This window comes from Vicugna pacos, chromosome 34 (assembly GCF_048564905.1).
Source record: "Vicugna pacos chromosome 34, VicPac4, whole genome shotgun sequence".
NCBI classification, from domain to species: Eukaryota; Metazoa; Chordata; class Mammalia; order Artiodactyla; family Camelidae; genus Vicugna; species Vicugna pacos.
Genome location: NC_133020.1, coordinates 9,882,743 through 9,903,001, shown reverse-complemented (window position 1 = coordinate 9,903,001; position 20,259 = coordinate 9,882,743). Strand labels below are relative to the sequence as shown.

At 37.3% G+C, this 20,259-nt stretch overlaps 1 protein-coding gene across 1 annotated transcript in view; it reads left to right on the top strand.

Annotated features, from left to right (window-relative positions):
- The window catches only part of LOC140691244 (uncharacterized), a 46,953-nt gene extending 44,924 nt beyond the window's left edge, over nt 1-2,029 (top strand). Inside the window, exon 8 of the mRNA XM_072954258.1 lies at nt 1,733-2,029. Within this exon, the coding sequence (XP_072810359.1) occupies nt 1,733-1,746 (14 nt within the window). The 3' untranslated portion in view covers nt 1,747-2,029. The remainder of the gene's footprint in view (nt 1-1,732) is intronic.
- The last annotated feature ends 18,230 nt before the right edge of the window (nt 2,030-20,259 follow it).

Below are 20,259 nucleotides of genomic sequence, written 5' to 3'. Positions count from 1 at the left end.
CATTAATTCTCCTCGTTTTCCTCTTAATCATTAGCTTACTCCACTTAAAATATTTTTATTACTGCCAATTTTCTTATCTTATTAAAATCATGGGTTCATGTCAGTAAATGGGAGTGCTTTTGAGTCTAAACTAAAAAGTATAAATTTCACTTCACTGTATTTATGGTAGGTGGTCAGACAGTCAAGTCATGTTTTTCCATCTGAGAAGTACAGTCAGGATCTGTGGTCTTTCTCAGAGAGAAATAAATTCTTCTTATAAGATGTAGTTAAAAACTGAGCCTTTCTTCTGGATTTGCAAATCATCCTTTCTTGACACAGATACGAACTGCTATCTTAAATCTTACGCTTCTCAATAAAAGTGTCCAGCTCACTATCTTCTTTTCTTTAGTCTCATTCCTACAGACATAAATCCAATCTGTTCACACTTTCCAGAAGTTCTTACACATTTTTCAGGATACTGGTGACAAACCGTGAACTAGACTACTGAAAAGATGGAGAGAGAACGCTGGGAGCGTAGCTGTAATTTCTCCAGTGCTCAACGCAACAGCACGGCACTGGAGAACTCAGTCCCTTCAGACTCAGTTTTATTTTAGATGAGAACAATCTTAGTAAATCTGATAAGTTAACAAAATTAAAACCCTCTGGTTACTTCAGATAAAGTGGAAGGAAAACAAACTTCCAATTTCCCCTCATTTCAAGGAAAAGTCACAGGGGAATCATTTGACTTGGCAACTTTATAAGCTTAGATGATCTTTAGAACTTACCAGATTTTCATTTTAAAATTTTACATCATTGTTAGGAAGTTAAAAGTGACCATACGCTGCACATACAAAGAAAAGCCTGCTTAGAAGTGTGTGACACTAATAATTGATGTCATATCTGTATCTTAGAAAGTCTTTAGTTATATAAAACTCCTGTGGCCGATTTTACCTAGTAGAACTGATTGCCTTTTGTGTCTTTGGCTGACCCCGGCAATATCAGCATTGCCTACAGCTGCCGGCGCTGTGGGCTGACGGAAGAGCATCAGCCGAGAGATTCACCTAGAATCCAGCTGTCAGAACTTGAGGTTCCCATTTGGCACAAAGGCATCAGGAAGACATCAGTTCAAGCCAGATAGAGAATGATTATGGCTGACAACATCCTGGGCAGTTTTTATCTTTCCAAAGTGACGTGAAGACACTTCATTCGTTTTTGTCTTTTCAGGAATGCCCAGAAAAATAGTTTTTGAAATCATTATCAATAGCACAATAAATACCACTAACACGGTGTTGGGTGTTGAATAGCAGAGGTTAAAGAGCTGAACTGAGGACACTCTCTTCTCAGTGATCACCCTCCTAAAAACCTCACTTTACATATGTCTGTTGTTTTCGCTGCCTTACATCGTCATGTTTGCATCCTGTCTTTCCCTGTACTTGGCTTTTCTTTCCTTGTTGAGAGGGGAATATAAAGATGTTTCCTTGTGAAATTCTTTTGCTCTCTTGCTTTTCCTTGTGTCGAGATGGCAATCAACTCAGCTGTCAGCAGAGGCTGCTTGGTGCTTTAGAGATGCGTATCAGCGGAACGCATTCTGTCCTTGTGTGCCAGGGCAAGTTAAAGGGGAGGCCAGCTGGGCGGTTACTGGTTTTGGTAAGGAGAGAGGCGCCTACGTCAGCGTTCCCTTGTCTGTCCCTGCCCGTCTGCCCCTTTCCTTCCTGCCTTCCTCCTTTTATAAATTCTCCTTTCACCTCTCTAGGACTGGTCAGCTAATCAAGTACTGTATTCATTGTGAGGTTCCAGTGCAACTCATCGTCTGCAAGGAAGAATTAGAACCTGGCTGCTTCTTATCCCTGCAATTTCGCACAGAATTTTTAAACTTCTGTGCGATGTGTAACTCCTTCGAGACTTTGTGGTCTCGGAGACAAGGGACCTTCATTTTTAATAAACGTAAGGTAATTTTGACTGAAGTGATCCCAAGGCTAGCTTTGAGAAACATTTAAAAACTCTATTTCCACCCCCTTCCGAAGGTGGACAAACCCTATGGACAAACCATTTGCATAAAGCCTAAAAATTAAAAATTTACATTTGCTCCAAAGTGAGTTGTTTCTTCAGTTCTTACTGTGAATTGACCAAATATAAAACTAATATTAAAAAAAAAATTTACCAAAGGGGAAAGGGCGGGGGAGAGAGAAATTAGGAGTTGGGGAATAACAGATACACATTACAGATATATGTAAAATAGATAAACAACAAAGACATACTATATGGCACAGGAAACTGTATTCAATTTCTTGTAATAACATAAAATGGATAAGTATCTAAAATATATATATATATATGTATGCGTATGTAAAACTGAATTGCTTTGCTTTACACCTGAAACTAACATTGTAAATCAACTACACTTCCATAAAAAAATGAAAGAAAAATTTCCCGCTAGAGCAAACTCTTGGATAGCAGGGTGTCATATAACCTTGAGAACCATTTCTCTAGACCAAGAGTTCTCAATCTTGGATCTACCATAGAGTCATCTGGAAGGTTTTTTGTTTGTTTGTTTTTTAAATGTAGTTGCCCAGACCCACCCCCAAAGATTCTGATTAAGAAGACATTGGTTGGTTTTGTTTTTTTTTTTAACTTCCCTGTAACCTTATTATGTAGATTTGGAGTGTGATCTCCAGATCACCATCACATGATAATGTGTTTGAAAGGCAGATTTTTTGACCCACCCCAGCAAGTCTGGGGATTGGAACCAGAGTTAAAGGAGACCTCCGAGTGATTCTGTACATGCTAAAATTTGAGAACCATTGCTCAAGACCAAACTTCAAACTTGAAGCAATGGACGTTTAGATGAGACTTTTTTAGTGATTGAGATAAATCAGCTATGTTATCCTTCTCTTCTATATTGTACTTTTTGCATATACACCTTAACAAAGAATACAATGTTATTTCTTTTTTAAAATTTTAAATTGAAGTATAGTTGATTTACAATGTTGTGTTAATTTCTGGTGTAGAGCATAGTGACTCATTTATACCATATATTCCTTTTCATATTTTTCATTATAGTCCATTACAAGGTATTGAATATAGTTCCTTGTGCTACACAGTAGGACTTTGTTAACTGTTTTATATATAGTAGTAAGTATCTGCAAATCCCGAACTTCCAATTTATCCCTCCCTTCCAGTGTTATACCCAACAAAAAGTGTATTTGCTATAAGAAGAACATGTAATAAATTACAATGAGATAAAAGACTAAAAATCCCCAAGAGATGTAGAATCCACTAACCTTGCTGCTCATTACTCTATCACTTTGAAGGTCAGCATTCTTCTATAATAAATGTAAGAAGTCAAAGATGAGAAAAAATGTTGAAAGGCAAAAGATGAACCCAGATGTATGGTATTTCTCCTTTCTTCCATGGAAAGAGTAGAATATACAGAATTAAATGCATTAAGCAACCTTCTAAAAGTAGAGGATTCCTATCAAATTCAAATTTTAGAGTTGAATAAAGTGGTAACTTTTGTTTGGCAAATAGTAAGATATGTTTATGTACCAGGTAAGACTCTCCAAGCTTTAGAAGTTATTTGATCTTTACAACAACATTTGGGGTTAGGTACAGATGTAATATCGGGAAGGAAAGTAAGATGGGAAGGGGTGAATTTGCCCAAGGTTGTCGACACAGCTATAAAGTGGCTTAGCCTGTGCTTAATCATTATATTACTTAGGGGGAAAAAATTCATAGCTGCTGATTAATTCTTTACTATCTTGAAAATGTGTTTTGTTCAAAACCACTTTTTCTTTGTGATCTCAATTTTTCTTCCAATTTCCCTCGTGCCACTTTTTGCATTAATTTATAATTTTTAATTGTTTTTTGGGGGAGGGAAACATTGTGTATCACTTGTTTATTACTTGCAATATAAATTTTCTGTTTTTAATCCGCTAGGGAAAGTAACTGAAAAAAAATTCTGCCCTTTCAATCACAGGATGTTTTGAGTCCATTGCTTGAGCTAAGTTGAGATATTTGGATAAGTAAAGAAAGGTGAACATATTTCACTTTCAAATTTTCCAAGGCAACATTAGCAGTTTCCTTTGCTTCTTTTGAGAAAGATGAATTTGGCTATTTGAAGGAAGTCTCCACCAAAATTAATCCCTTTCCCAGGATTTGTTTTCCATATTATTTATCACATTGATAGGTTTCTGCAGAGTGTGGGTTTGGCAAAGTCATACTGAAGGACCAGAAAACTAATCTCTTGATAACTTTTGTGTCAAAAAAGGCAGAGAAATCCAAGCTTTCAGGTATCCGAAAAAGTCTACATCTTACAAATTCTTGGCCCAGCTTTGTAAACCTAGTGCTTTTGAATAAAACTTCAGTTTTCTCACGTATGATTAACAGTATGGTGGTTTCTTGTACTATGTTACATTTTTCAGCAAAAAGAGGGATGAGAACAAGGGAGTGTGGAGAAGAATTTTTTTAAAATCCTTAACTGAGTACATAATAACTCTGTGAGACATTGAAAGATGAAAAAGGACTAGATAATATCTATTAGGTAACTTAATAGGACTGATTTCTACTTCCTTCATACAGGAGTAAGCATGGAGAAATTTATCTGGAGCTCTGATTGCAGTTACTAAGAGTTGATTGGTCTAAGGATCTAAATATTCAACCTCCCTCACTTTTTATCCCGTTAGGTTTTAATTTCTTTTTATCTCTGGGGACGTATCTACGGGGCAGTGTAATGTTGGGGACTGAGCTGATTGGAGGGACCACCTTCTGGACAGATCCTCCGGTGTTCGCTGCACTCTCCCCTGCATCCAGTCCCCTATTGCTTGTGACAAGTCACTTGCCCATCCTGGTATCAAAAGAGATGAGTTCTAGAAGGTACATTGGCTTGAGTGTAAATCCTGAATTTGACAGCTACTCCCCGTATGACTTCAGAAAAATTACTTAACTTCTCAAACATTCATTTTCTTCACTTGTAAGAATAACACACAAATATCTGCTTTATAAGGTTGTTATGACTAGTCTGTGATTAATTACAACAGTAGTAGCAACAACAACACAGCAGAGCATCCAAGAGCCAAACCCTCTTCTGAGACGCTGTGCACAACTCTCGCTCAGTTCACACAAACCAGCTTTCCTCTTCGAATTCCGAAACCCACAGCAGAATTACGTAGCCATTCGGCCATGTCGGAGAAAGTTTTGTAAACAATCAGCTCTTAAAAACAATCTCTAAGCTGGGTAAGGTTATCGTTTTCTCCCAAATATTTATTTTTGCAACCCCTTTTAATTTCTATTGGGACTTATGCAAATGTCTAAAAGGGCTGAATCTGGCTTTCAATTATGGAAATCTGGGGCCTGTACTCCTTTAAGGGTATTTTGGTACAATGTGGCTATGCTTTGTGGTAGATCCATGCTTCTTAAGGGGCTGCACACCTAACCCCAGCGAGCGCAAATGGTGAAAGGCCTGCATGTTGTTAGGAATTCTAATCGAGTTTTAGTTACATGCATTTTGTGGTACTACCAACATTTCATCAGAAGTTGAACAATCTGGTTTTGATCAATTCAGATACACAGTTTATCTGCAGACAGCCAGAAAGTGAGCAGAATATCTCCAGGAAAAAAAAAAATGCTTTCAGATTAATTCTTTCTTGGAAAACAAAAGTAACAGGAGTTTTAGTAATTCCTGATGGAGAAATGCAAACACTAGAGAGTCAGCCTTATTGGGGAGAAGTAAAAGAATATTCAGTGTCTTGCTTTCTTTAATTTTCATTTGACAAAATGGCACTGGGTACAGTGCTGTCTGAGATAGCCTTTTAACAAAATGTTTTTAGTGAAGTGTAGTTGATTTACTGTGTTAGTTTCAGGTGTACAGCAAAGTGATTCAGTTATACATACACACACACGTATATATTTTCTTTTCAAATTCTTTTCCATTATATGTTATTACAAGAGATTGAATATAGTTCCCTGTGCTATACAGTAGGTCCTCGTTGTTTGTCTGTTTTATATATAGTAATGTGTATCTGTTAATCCCCAACCCTTAATTTATCCCTCCCCAACCTTTCTCCTCTGATAACCATAGTTTGTTTTCTATGATGTCCGTGAGTCTGGTTTTGATTTGTAAGAATTTCTATCATTTGTTTTTAGATTGCACGTATAAGTGATATCATATGATATTTGTCTTTGTCTGACTTAACTTCACTCGAAATGATAATGTCTAGGTCCATCCATGTTGCTGCAAATGGCATTATTTTATTCTTTTTTATGGCCGAGTAGTATTCCACTGTGTATGTATATGTGTGTGTGTGTATGCCTCATCTTCTTTATCCAGTCATTTGTTGTTGGACATTTAGATTGTTTCCATGTCTTAGCTATTGTATATAGTGCTGCTATGAACATTGGGGTGCATTTATCTTTTCAAATTAAGAGTTTTCATCTTTTCCAGATATATGCCCAGGAGTGGGATTGCTGGATCAGATGGTTAGTTTAGTTTTTTAAGGAACCTCCATACTGTCCTCCATAGTGGCTGCACCAATTTACATTCCCACCAACAGGGTAGGAGGATTCCTCTTTGAGATAGGCTTTTACTAGACATGCTTTGCATTCAACATGTTGGGAAAAAAGGCTGAAATCTTTTTTTTTCCCTATCCTTTTTACAAGTTATTCTCCTATTGTTTTGAAGTGTTAAATGTTAGCTATTACCACACATCTGCGAGTGCAGAGCAGAGCAGATTTGCTTAGTTAGATTAGCCAAAAAGTCGGCACTGCAGCCTGAGGACCCACATCTGTTCTCTTCTTTGAGCCAATTCCACATAATGTGAATGAGTCAGAGAAAAACAGGCTGGTTCGGTCAGCAGCAGCTCTTTTTCTTCACGTTAGTCATGACTGGGACTTGGGGCTGGAACTGCCTTAAAAATATGTATCTGGACCTTTCCCTGCTCAAAGGCAAGCATATGGTAGACAGTATTTTCATCATGAACCACCCCCCCAGAAAAAAAACATTTTACAACTTCCTTGAACACGTTCAAGTGTCGAGAATCTACAAATTGTAATCTCTCTGTTCTCTCATTTGCCACTTTATCTAAATTCCCACTGCTGCAGCTTGTCCGTGTTTAACTTCACCTTGCTCTCAGCTGAAAAGGACTGTCACTCTCCTTTCCATGGAATACTGTCCTTCCTTTAATACTGTCACTGGCTTGGGAACCATAGATAGCACAATGTTAAAAAAAAAAATCTTGGTGTCTGTATCATTTTTTTTAGACTCCACATATAAGTGGTATCATATGATATTTGTCTTTGACTTACTTCACTTAGTCTGATAGTCTCTAGGTGACCAGAAATGAACACAACATTGTAAATCAACTATACGTCAATTAAAAAAAATTCTGCCGGTATGTTTGTGGCAAAAGGATATGACTTGCATTGACAGTCATTTATCTCTTTACAAAAGCGTTTAATGTCCACTGATGTGGTCTCCATATGTGTCCTCGGAAGCTTTTCTAGACCCATGAGTGTGTGGACAACAGTTTGCTTTGCATTTTGTTCTGTCCCTGGAATTAATGGGACACGTCATTGGAGTTTGTGCTCCTTGGTGTGATGCCTGCAGTGGAGGAGCTTGGTAGCCTGGGGAAGAAAGTGCCTCTGACACCTTTCCGACGGGCAGATGTACAACCCTGAGGTCATTTGGTTGGTGTCCTGCTCAAGACTCTCTTCTTTACGAAGGCTTCAAATTGTTTAGTGGGGAAAAAAAAAGATACTCAAATCTATAATAAGAGTATATATAGAGGGAAGGAGGGAGTTTTCCATATCTAAACACAGTTCCTAAATTTGAAAATAAACTTACATTGACAAACATACTTAACATAACAAGGGTGAAAGTAGTGGTACCTGTTTGGGGTGAAATGGTCTCAATCATTTTTTTTTTTTCCCTAATGTCTTCTGTTTCCTGTGCGTGGCATGTTCCTCAACCTCCTTGAATAAACTACGGGAAGGACTAATGCAGACTAAAGAATAGATTGAAAATAAGGCGAGTGTACCAAGAAAAGTGTTTACTCAGATCATGTTCCAGCCTCACAAAAAATTGCACTGAAGCCTTCATTTCTTTGCCACTGGGACCTAAAACATGTTATGTCACAAAAATAAAGTCACTCTTCTGTGTCTAAAGATAGCTTCTGTTTTATTTGTGCTAACTTCTAGATATAATTCTTGGAAAGCTATGTAAGTGAATCAGGACTTTTGTGTTTTGCAGACAACAGAATTTTAATTCAGTCTTGAGCGAAACGTGGATCGAAAGCTCCAGGAAGTGGACGTGACTTTAGGTATAGCTGACCCCGACATATATCTTCCAACAGCATCCTTTTTCCTCTCTGTCTTGGCTTTGCTTTTCCCTGCATGGTTTGCTCTCAGGAAGGATCTTTCCACCAGTTAGAAAAAGGGGAGTTGCCTCCTGCCCCCAGTCCCCGTAGCATCACCACACCAAAGGAAGGAGAACTCTTCTTTGCCGGCATCCCCAGAGTTAGTCCAGTGCTTGTGGCTTTACTGTCCTGACTTGAGTCACATGCCCATCCCTGAGGATTTCAGTGTTAACGGGATCTATCTGAATGAGCCTGGCTTCTCTTGTCCTGATCAGCTCAGGATGGTGATGACAGTTGGTAGCTCATGTGGAATGAGAAATCTGCCAGGTGAGAAAACCCCACCCCTGGACAGAGAGATTTCCATGACTCTTATTTCTGCACCTAGGAGAAGAGTTATAACAGAGCTCAGAAAACACTTACACTAGAGTATAAGGCAGAGAGACCTCCTCAGCAAACCATTATTATTGGCTTAATGTGTTGTTCAGGGCCCCAAAATTCTTGTTGCGATACACTTAGCCCATCTATCCTTTTTGGTGCCTGTGCTAAGGCTACAGAACCTCCCTTTATCCGTAGTTAGTTTATGTAGGGGCTTTCCACTAGCAGGAAGGCCTACCGCTGGCCTAGTGTGTAAGGTCAGCCTAAACAAGTAATTAATTACCCATAGGAAAGTCAAATACTCTTATCAGAAGAAAGAACACTGGGAAGAAAATACTCCTTGTCAGTATTTGTTAAAAAAAAAAATACGATTTGACACTATTATCAAAGGCTATGTATTTTTTGATAATTTCTAGTTTTGTAATGAGTGGCAAAAGAGAGTATTTTCCATGAATAAAGATATTTGTGATTGGGGAATTTTTAAGTTATGCTGTATATAATTCATGACATAAATATTTATTAAACTAGAGGTTATTCTTTTTAGGTTTGAAACCACTTTTGTTTTTTTGTTTTTGATTGGGTTTTTTTATTTTTTATTTTTTAACTTTTTTTATTGAGCTATAGTCATTTTACAATCTTGTGTCAAATTCCAGTGTAGAGCACCATTTTTCAGTTACACATGAACATACATATATTCATTGTCACATTTTTTTTGCTGTGAGCTACCATAAGATCTTGTATATATTTCCCTGTGCTATACAGTATACTCTTGCTTATCTATTCTACATTTTGAAATCCCAGTCTGTCCCTTCCCACCCCCTGCCCCCTTGGCAACCACAAGTCTGTGTTCTATGTCTATGAATGTCTGTTCCTGTTTTGTTTTTGTTTTTTTGTTTTTTCTTTTTTTAGATTCCACATATGAGCGATCTCATATGGTGTTTTTCTTTCTCTTTCTGGCTTACTTCACTTAGAATGACATTCTCCAGGAGCATCCATGTTGGTGCAAATGGCGTTATGTTGTCGGTTTTTATGACTGAATAGTATTCCATTGTATAAATATACCACTTCTTCTTTATCCAGTCATCTGTTGATGGACATTTAGGCTGTTTCCATGTCTTGGCTATTGTAAATAGTGCTGCTGTGAACATTAGGGTGAAGGTGTTATTTTGAAGTAGGGTTCCTTCTGGATATATGCTCAGGAGTGGGATTCCTGGGTCATATGGTAAGTCTATTCCTAGTCTTTTGAGGAATCTCCATACTGTTTTCCACAGTGGCTGCACCAAACTGTATTCCCAATGGCAGTGTAGGAGGGTTCCCTTTTCTCCACAGCCTCTCCAGCATTTGTCATTTGTGGACTTTTGAATGATGGCTATTCTGACTGGTGTGAGGTGATACCTCATTGTAGTTTTGATTTGCATTTCTCTGATAATTAGTGATATTGAGCATTTTTTCATGTGCCTATTGATCATTTGTATGTCTTCCTTGGAGAATTGCTTGTTTAGGTCTTCTGCCCATTTTTGGATTGGGTTGTTTGTTTTTTTAATTAAGCTGTATGAGCTGCTTATATATTCTGGAGATCAAGCCTTATATATTCTGGAGATCAAGGCTTTCATTTGCAAAAATTTTCTCCCATTCCGTAAGTTGTCTTTTTGTTTTACTTATGGTTTCCTTTGCTGTGCAGAAGCTTGTAAGTTTCATTAGGTCCCATTTATTTTTGCTTTTATTTCTATTGCTTGGGTAGACTGTCCTAGGAGAACATTTTTGAGATGTATGTCAAATGTATGTTTTGCTTATATTTTCTTCTAGGAGGTTTATTGTATCTTGTCTTATGTTTAAGTCTTTGATCCATTTTGAGTTTATTTTTGTGTATGGTGTAAGGGAGTGTTCTAGCTTCATTGAGTTACATGCTGCTGTCCAGTTTTCCCAACACCATTTGCTGAAGAGACTGTCTTTATTCCATTGTATATTCTTGCCTCCTTTGTCGAAGATTAGTTGGCCAAAAGTTTGGATTCATTTCTGGGCTCTCCATTCTGTTCCATTGGTCCATATGTCTGTTTTTGTACCAATACCATGCTGTCTTGATGACTGTAGCTCTATAGTATTGTCTGAAGTCTGGGAGAGTTATTCCTCCAGCCTCTTTCTTTTTCTTCTATAATGCTTTGGCAATTATAGGTCTTTTGTGGCTCCATATAAATTTTATTATGATTTGTTCTAGTTCTGTGAAATATGTCCTGTGTAATTTGATAGGGATTGCATGAAATGGTTTGAAACTACTTTTGCCCATTTGACTTATGTTTATTTTTTTCTATTGTGTATTAGGTAGAGTTTTTCAGGGAAACATAATATATATACATATGTAGAAAAAGATTTAAGGAATTGGCTTACACACTTATGGAGGCTGGCAAGTCCCCAAATCTGCAGAGTCGGCCAGCAGGCTGGGGATACAGGGAAGAGCCAGTGCTGCAGTTCAACTCCGAAGGGTGGCTGCTGTAGGATTTTTTCTTGTCCCTAGGAGAGGTCAGTCTTTCCTTCTAGTCAGGCCTTCAGCTGATTGGATGAGGCCCACCCACACTGTGAAGGGCAATCTGCTTTGCTTAAAGTTTACCAGTGTAAATGTTAATCTCTTCAAAACAACCTCACAGAAGCATCCAGAATAATGTTTGACCAACTATCTGAGAACTGTGGTTGAGCCAAGTTGATACATAAAGTTAACCATCACATATTGTAAAGTATTGCACTGTGGCAAATCAGATTTTATGAATGTGTGGTTATTTTCATGATCCAATAATTTGCAGACTTTGGGGGCTTTTATGTCAGATTTTGTTACTATGAAATTAGTACTGTTATAAAAATTTGTTAAATATTTTTAGATGACCTCTTGAGATTTTTAAGGGATAACGTGGGATCTTATAAAACTAAGATTTAGAATGTGTTTTTAAAGCAGAAATCGTTCAGTTTAATAATTTCTTCCTAAAGTAGAAAACATTAAGTATATTGAAAACGAGCAGGAAAAAAGGTTTTATGTTTTCTACGGATTATCAGATTGTAAGAAAGGGAGAAGGTAAGCTTTATGGTTCCCATGGTGGTTTGATAATGGCTAACTGAGCCTATTCATTCATCAAGTGCAGGATATAATGCCCCTTTACACACTCATTCACATCACTCCCATTTCCTGCATGTTTTCAGCAGGGAAATTTGCTATCTGAATCAATAGTTGCTGTTCTCAATATATTTCCTTCTAGAATCCCAGAACCAAAACAATTTGGCCATTTACAACTTGGAATTAGTCCCAGGTCTTGGATATGATATTTTTATTTTATTGTATTTTATTGTATTTTATTGTATTGTATGTATGTATGTATAATTTTTTTCTTTAAAAGTGTCTGTTCTATTTGTGGACTCCCATTATAGAAAAGTGGAATATGTAAGGCAATCAGGCACAAAAAAACCTGGTTAAGGTCAAATAAGCTGGTTAATCTGTATCTTCTCTTGCCAATGCTGGGTACCGGAAATTTGACTACAAAATCTGCTAGTCCAGAGAGCTATTTCCAGAAATACTCGGAGAGGTCTTTCAATTCCTGCTTTAGGAAGACAATGAGAGTGCTCGGTTAAACACATACAAGGGATTGGAAATGACATTTATCTGACCGTGGTGTTAAGCATCATGATGCACAACAGGGCGTGGTTCTGATACTGATTTCCTATTCTGTCTTCATTTTAAAACAGGTGAAACTTCCTTAATGTGCATGGCTAAGAGAAGCATCTTTGTTCTCATCCAGATGCAGTCTGCACCCCCAACACCCATACTCATACCTTGCCATTTCTAAATACAGACACATCCTGTTCTGAGTTAAGAAGATGGAGTCAAGTTTTGCTTCTCCGTCTACCTTATGCCTCATAAAATTTTGTCTCAAGACTCAACTTTCAATTTTTCTGATTAAGAAAGTTCATTTCTTCATGACTCTTGGCAAAATTCCTGTTGTGAATTGCCTGTTATCCTGGGGTGCCTCCTCTTCCTTGCTAGGCCCTCTGCATCACTGTCTCTCATTTCTGTGCTTTATGTATACCTTACAAGCAACTACCTCATGAATAACTGCGGTACTGCATTCTGCCATCAATTCTCTGATACCGTCTGGGTGTCCTACACCCAGGTGAATTGAATTAGAATTCAATTCCAGTGCTAACTACATAGAGTTAGCACTGACCCGAGTTAAGGGTAAAGTTTCTCTATAAGACTGCCCCTACTTCAGACGTCAGTTACGAGCTTGTGTGTCTCCAAGCCACCCTCACTTCTGCCTGGTGGGCAAAAAAATCTTAGGGTTTCCCACGACTCCCTCAGATTTGGTAATCTGTTGGAACAACTCACATAACTCACTGAAGGTGCTATACATATGCTTACAGTTTCATTATAAAGGTTATGATGGCTGAATGAAGAGAGACATTGGGCGCGGGCAGGTGGTTGGGGGAAGTGGAGAGTGTCTAATACTCTCTTTTCCTGAAATCTGGACACATCACTTTCCCAGCACATCAATGTGTTCACCAACCAGGAAGCTCCACTGAGCGTCAGTGTCCAGAGTTTGTATTGGGGTTTCATTATAGATGCAGGATTGATTGAGTACATCATTGGCCATGTAATTGGACTCAGTTTCCAGCTCCTCTCCCGTTTCCAGATGTTGAGTTGGTGCAAAGTTCCAACCCTCTTATCACAGAATTGGGTCTTCGGTCTTCATGGTTACCAGTCTCCACCTTAAAGCGATTCAGGGCTCACTTCATTAGCATAACAAGCTTATCCTTATCACTCAGGAAATTCCAAGAATTTTAAAAGCCCTGTTCCAGGAAGCAGGGACAAAGACCATATATGTATATATTATCATACCACAAATGCATTCTTCCCATTTCTGATTTCTGTTTATGAAATGGTTAGGGCGAGTTAAATTGGCCCTCTTAGTGAGAAAATCCTGCCTCCTGGGTTCCAGGCTAAAAATGAGTCTCCCATTAGGTAGAGACATGGGTGACATGACGTTTCTGCTGAAGTGCCTAAATCTCCTTTAACAGGTCAGGGGCTTGCTGTGTAACCCTTTCATGGCCTACTCTCATGTGACATGTTGAAGTACCGTTTAAAACTGAGTATTTATGCTTTCTTTTAGGACTTTTATGTTTCAGTTACTCACAAGAGGTAAAAGCCTTAACTGGTATTTAAATATTTGTTCATCCTTATTATGTAAAAGGCACTTTGGATGCACATTAAAATGAAAAAGACTAAGTTCCTTTTCTCCCTAGCTCTTCAGTGTGAGTTTTAAGGGCTGAGTGGTAACATATGTCAGTGGTTTTCAGAGTTTATTCTCTTCTAAGCAGAGCTACTTTTGTTGAGGAGTACCAGAACACTTCACAGAACCTCAGGACTTGGAGGAAAGCAGCACACACACAAAAATCACCCATTCAGGGTACATTGCAAAGGATTTTAGTGTGCAAAACACAACTGACTAAAATAACTAGGACAAATGAAGTACTTCGAGATTGGAGAAATGCAGGATCACAGGAAGAATCTGAAGTCCCCTGCAAAAGCTACGTTGGATACAGAAAAATGAGGAAAAGACTGATAAGCTTTCTCTGTGGGGAGAAATAACAGAAGCAAAAAAAAAAAAAAAAAAAAGAGACATGGAATATATCCTTCGGGTGGCCATAGCATATTCTTTATTTTAGCTGGAACAAAAGATGTATGTAGATGAGCAATCATTTATGAAGCTGAATTCTATCTGTTTGGCAAATGGAGAGGGGAGTTTATGAGAAAGACTTGGAGGATGGAGTGGAACTATAGACTGGATAACAGTTTCAAAAGGTTTTGAAAATGTTAAGGCAGATGATAAAGATTCGAAGCAGGAGTGATATTCGGAATGGGAAGAAAGATATAGGGACATTGTTAATTTTGAAAAGGATGTAGCCACAGGACCTGACAAGTGGAAATGAAGTATAATTTAGATGGAAATACCAGGAGCTTAAGGAAAATAGAAAATCACAGGTGGCTGAGATCAGTTACTACTTCAAGCAAAAGAGGAGTCTGTTAAAACGTGGGAGGCTCCTCTTTAGTAACAAAAGGTTCAGGTTTACACACTGCTTGGTGAACGTGACAGGAACTGGATAATTGTTCACCTATGCATTTAAGTTTATGAGAACATACAGAGACTTGAGAATGTACTGTAACAGTAATGTCTTTGAAAATATACATCAGTATTAAAATACTTTACTTAATATCAGTGTTACACCCGGAAATAAAGACGTGACATTTGCAGTACAAAAGCAGCTTGTCTTTTATGTCCAGTACTTGGTGGAGTGCTTGGAGCACTGAAGCAACATCTGGACAATACTTGCTTTATAAAACCAATTAGGTAAGCAAACAGTGACTGTAATGACATTCTAACAGCTGAATAGCATATTTCAAAATAAAACAGGAAGGCAATTCTTGTTTTAAGGTAAACATTTTCAAGACGAACACTTATTTCAAACATTGCACTGAAACTACCCAGTAGAGTTCAGCCAGCTGAAATCTTTCGCAAATTGCCCCACAGTTGGCTACTGTATCGCACCCCTATAAGGAGGCTATCTGCAGGAAGTCATTGACCCAAACACTTTGGTCAGATGCTTTTCTCCAGGCACTGGCCAAACAGTGGTTTGTTTTTTTTTCCCCCCAAAAGCAAAAATGTTTTGCGGGCAGACCCATTGATGTACTAAACAAACTGCAGTCTGTGGCTTCTTTTTCCTGAAATCTGAATAAATTGAACAGAGTGGTCTATTTACGATTAATTACTAGAGACTTAAGGTTAATTGCCATGTTTTCATTCCATTAATTCCTTTTACAAAGAGCTCTGCTGGTTGATTTAACCACATCCACCAATCAGTTCCTGCCAGTGGTCAGCTAGCCCACTAGCACAAGAACCAAGTATGGGGGAGACAACCAGCTCATTGGAATTTTGTGATGATTTTCATGCTCAGGGGCATTTTAAAAGATAACAGAAACTCATTTGCCTTCTACTGTTTCTTTCTAGAAGAGTCTGAGATTGTTACTTACAGTCTGTGTGTGACTGAAGAACATTTTTCTGAGTTTTAGACTGCGGATTTTTTTTTTAACCTTCTGATTAGAGTTGCAAGTTTGACTGTACAAACAAGTTTGATAATTCTGAGTGACCTGACTTACAAGATTAAGCACAAAGTCAATTAATTTCTGTCTGAATGCTTCCTCATTGGCTATTCATGTGAACGTCCCCGCCAGACTCTTCCAAAACTCCCTTCTTTATCTGTAAATCCAAAAGTTACTTTTATAAATCTCTAACTAGTATCCCTGGACGTATTCAGTGTATAAAATAAGAGACTAAAATGTGAAAAGTTTTATGGTAAAGCAGAGAAGTAGTGTATTTTAGGAAATGCAAAAATGTGTATAGATATATAAAAGTAAAATGTATATTTATGTGTATATATGTATAAAACTATGTATCTGTGGGATAGAAACTACCTATGTATCTATCTAGGGAGTCATATGTGTATATGAAGTGCAAAAGTATTGGCTACTGTTCCCTGATAAGATAGGAGCAATGTTGGTAGTACTGCAGATAGAGAGTTAGGAGACCCCAAGGCCTGGCTCCACATCTGTGTAATTAGAGGTAAAGGCAGATATTTACCTAATTTGGTTCTTGATTCCTTTTAAATAGATAAATTCATATCTTTGATCATTGTTACCAAAATGCACTTGTTACTCTAAATGACATGTATGTGAACTCAAGGTAAAGACTGAGAGTTAAACGCTTTTTTTCCACAGTGATCTGTTTAAAGCCTCATACGCATTCCGTACAAATAACTCTGGCCAACAAAATTGCTAGCCTGTGGCTGCTTTTCTTTTACTAGTGAAGCCCATTAGAAGTTGCAGGACTGAGGGGAAAGTTTAGAAGTCATAGAGGTGTCCCCAGACAGGATTAAAAAAAATTTTTTTTAATCGAAAGATAACTTTTGCAATCACTGCTACCTTAGGCACTGATACACCCTGAAGAGTCAACAGAAAGCTATATAGGCAAAGTAGGAATAAAGGAGATGGAACAAAAGAAAGAGAAGATGTGCAGCTGAGGTTAATTTCAGCATCAGCTATATCCTTGGAATGTTAGGTGTTGGGTATGAATTGCTACACTTGCTCATGGGTGTTAAAAGTTTTTTTTTTTTTTGACACAGGTGTGATAATGAAATTGATAAGAATAAAAATGGCAAATGTTCAGTTGCAAGGTTTGCTTTTTTCTTTTCTTAATGCCCAGGTGCATTCCAGTTGTACTTGTGTAATTAGGAAAAACTTTGAAATGACCATAAATTAAATCATGTCTAAATGTAGGTCTTAGCTTTCTTACTCTATACTTGGCAAACTCCAACTCTGAATACATTTCAAGATTTAAAATAAGGAGTTTTGCATTTACATCACTTAAATTTAATGAATAAGACTAGCTCAAAGCAGTTTTTTTTAATATAAAATGAATATTTAATACTGTGTAATCTTCAGACAGTTTAATTCTGTGAATTACAATCACAGGCTAATCTAACTCCATTGCTCAGTTATGGACATATGAATGCTCATGTAAAATGATGTCACAATTTGCTTTAAATTTCATCATTCATTATTCTATACAGTTACATTATATGGAAGCCTGTGGTGAACAGGCTTTAAGATAGTTTTTTAAAGTGTTAAGATTTTTTAAAGTTTTAAGTTACAGTATTCTTAATTACATTAGTCAGAACTTTTCTAAAGTAGAAGAGTCGAGCAACCTTTGTGTTTACTGAATTTCTATTCCTTGATATCCCTTACAGATCTTTGAAAATGGGGAAGAATTGGAAGTATACTTAAAATTTATGGCTTTTGCTTGGCAGGATAATTGTTGTTCTGTTCCCTGTCATGAAATATATGTGAGAACACTGATAACACTAAACTGTACTTTTCCAATAAGACTTTTTAATGTTACTAAATAACTGTTTATTGAAGAAAGGGGAAATCAAAAAAACTAATCCTCTAATATTTGGTCCTTTCTGGTATATTGTCATTCTTGGTCAGCTCAACCTGGAGAAAAAAAAAATGTAATTATTCATAATCATTCTGTCCTATTTTCTTAGTGTAGCATGTGGGAAGGGGGCGTCTGTCTAGATGTTATCCATGTGCACAGAAAATACAAAAATGTAAAACATTTTAACCACTGTGTCTAATTGCAATAGAAAATAAATCACTGAAAGCAATGTGAGAAGTATTTCAAACCCAATCTAAAATAGAGAATGGTAACAAGAAAACAGGAAACTGCCTGGAACAGGATTTAGTAATAATTCAAGACGTGATTTAGGACTCATAGGTCCCAGCTCTGGAACGACTGCCTTGCTCTGCACATAACTCCAGACCATTTAGTAAGGATTTCTGAGCATTAGTTTTTTTTTTTTTTAATCTGCAAAATGTTCACAATTTAGACTCATTTAATTGCTTTGAGCCCAGTGGAGGTCCAGGGCACTCCTCAAACAGATCAATAGGCAGTACATGGTAATGGAGACAAGTCCAGCCTATTTGTCATACTTACTCATTTAGCTGGGAAACAGTTCAGCCCGATCTCACATTGTGTTTGACCATATCAGAAAAATGGAACTTTTAAAGTTATAAAGGCCCCTTCGTATAGCTTCATGCTCTGAGAGATTTTCTTTGCATCCTTAAAATTGAAATTATTAATCATATAAGTTCTCCCTTCAGGGAGTTTCTTTCCATGGATTCATAATTCCAATAAATATAATTCCATAAGTGGCTTAGATATAATTAGCCATTGTTACTGTCATTGTAATCATGACAATAGCTCCTACAATGTAGAGATTCTGGATCATTAAGAACCAACTATCTGGAAAGACGGAAATTAGCCATCAAAAGAGCGTAATTTGCAAGATAATACCCAATTTTCTCTTTCCTATTGGTTTTGCAATTCAGTTCTTAACTTTATTTTGGTATGTAAAAATAAAGAAAATTTTAAAATTCTGTGACAATGCAAACTTCGAGTCCTTAAAAAGACCCTAGTCACATATCCACTGTGAGCTGGGCCGTCACATGTGCCTAGTATATTTTATAGTTATCGCCAAGGTATATGGAGTGTAAGATCAGTATCCTTTGGTTTTAATTACAAGATCCTACCAGACATGATACCAGGATAACTTGAATCCTGTATAATGTACCTGGTAATTACAGATCTTGATTGGGCAGTTACTAAAGTGCTTACCATACGGCCTTGAGCTGTGTAAGGCATCATTTCTTCCCTTAAATTTCAGAACACTTCTGGAGAGATAGAAAATTAAGTAACATTTCAAAACATTGCAATGTAAATATTGCAAAAGTGAGAAAAAAACCTAGTGATTTCTTTTGTTGTTGTTGTTTTTATGTTTTCCCTTACTTGTTTAGGAGGATTTTTCATCTTAGGTCCTCATCCCTGAGAATATTTTTAAGTGTGTGTTTCTTGATTGTTTTGCCTTTCTTTGAAATATAAGCTAATTCCCATAAAAGTCATATCAAACGTTTGAGCTGAATTCTATTTTGGATCCCAACTCACAGAATGACAAGTTTTAGAGTTTTATGTGTCAGATCTCCCTAAGATTTGCAGTCAGATTTACAGGAACCAATGTAATAGAAGCAATAACATTGATCCACATTCTGTTTAGCAACGGCTTCCTCTTTTAAAAACCCGTATGTTACGGTACTGTTCTTGGGACACTTAATGAGCTTTCTCTCCTCAGATGAGTCATACACAAATTGTAGATGAAAAATTTGAACCCTCTTTAATCTTCCATTTACTAGCTAAAATAGATTGCTCTAGAATCTAAATAATTTACAAGTGTTACAAGTAACTTTTCTCAGTTATGTATCTTCTAAAGTGTGCCTTTTGTGTGAAGTACCCGAGGGAATGACGACAATGAAAGTCACTTTTGCCAGTAACTCATGACAGTGTCTACACTAACATCAAGAGCGTCTTTTAATGAATCTCCTGATGCAGACCAGCTTTTCCACTTGAGGCAGAGGTCTGTCAGGCAGATAAGTTTCGCAATGGTCCTTTGAAACCAGCAAACTGGTAACCAGAACTGACATGTTTCTCCAGTCTGAGGACTACCATCAGAAGTCAGCCTAAATATCTCCATTGACTTCAGGTCTTTAAAAGGTTAAAAGATTTCACTCATCCTTACGTATTTATCCGAGGATAATTTCCTCCTCCAAATCATGGAGGAAGTTCCAATTTGGTTTAATTCTCAAAATAAGTTCAGATAATTTATCCGTTTTTCCAACTGATAAAAAAACAAGAACAACCTTCCCTTATGTCCAGATCTCTGTGTCAAAGTTTATCACAGGAGATTGACCTCATGTGAAGGCATATAATTATGAAGCTTTTCTATTTAAAAGTCATTCCATAATATTTGTGTTGAGAATATTATTTTTAACAGGTAGAGATGGACAAGGAAATCAGATGGCTTCTAGGAACAAGGTGTGAGTCTGAGAAGTATGTGTATTTTTGTTTTTTTA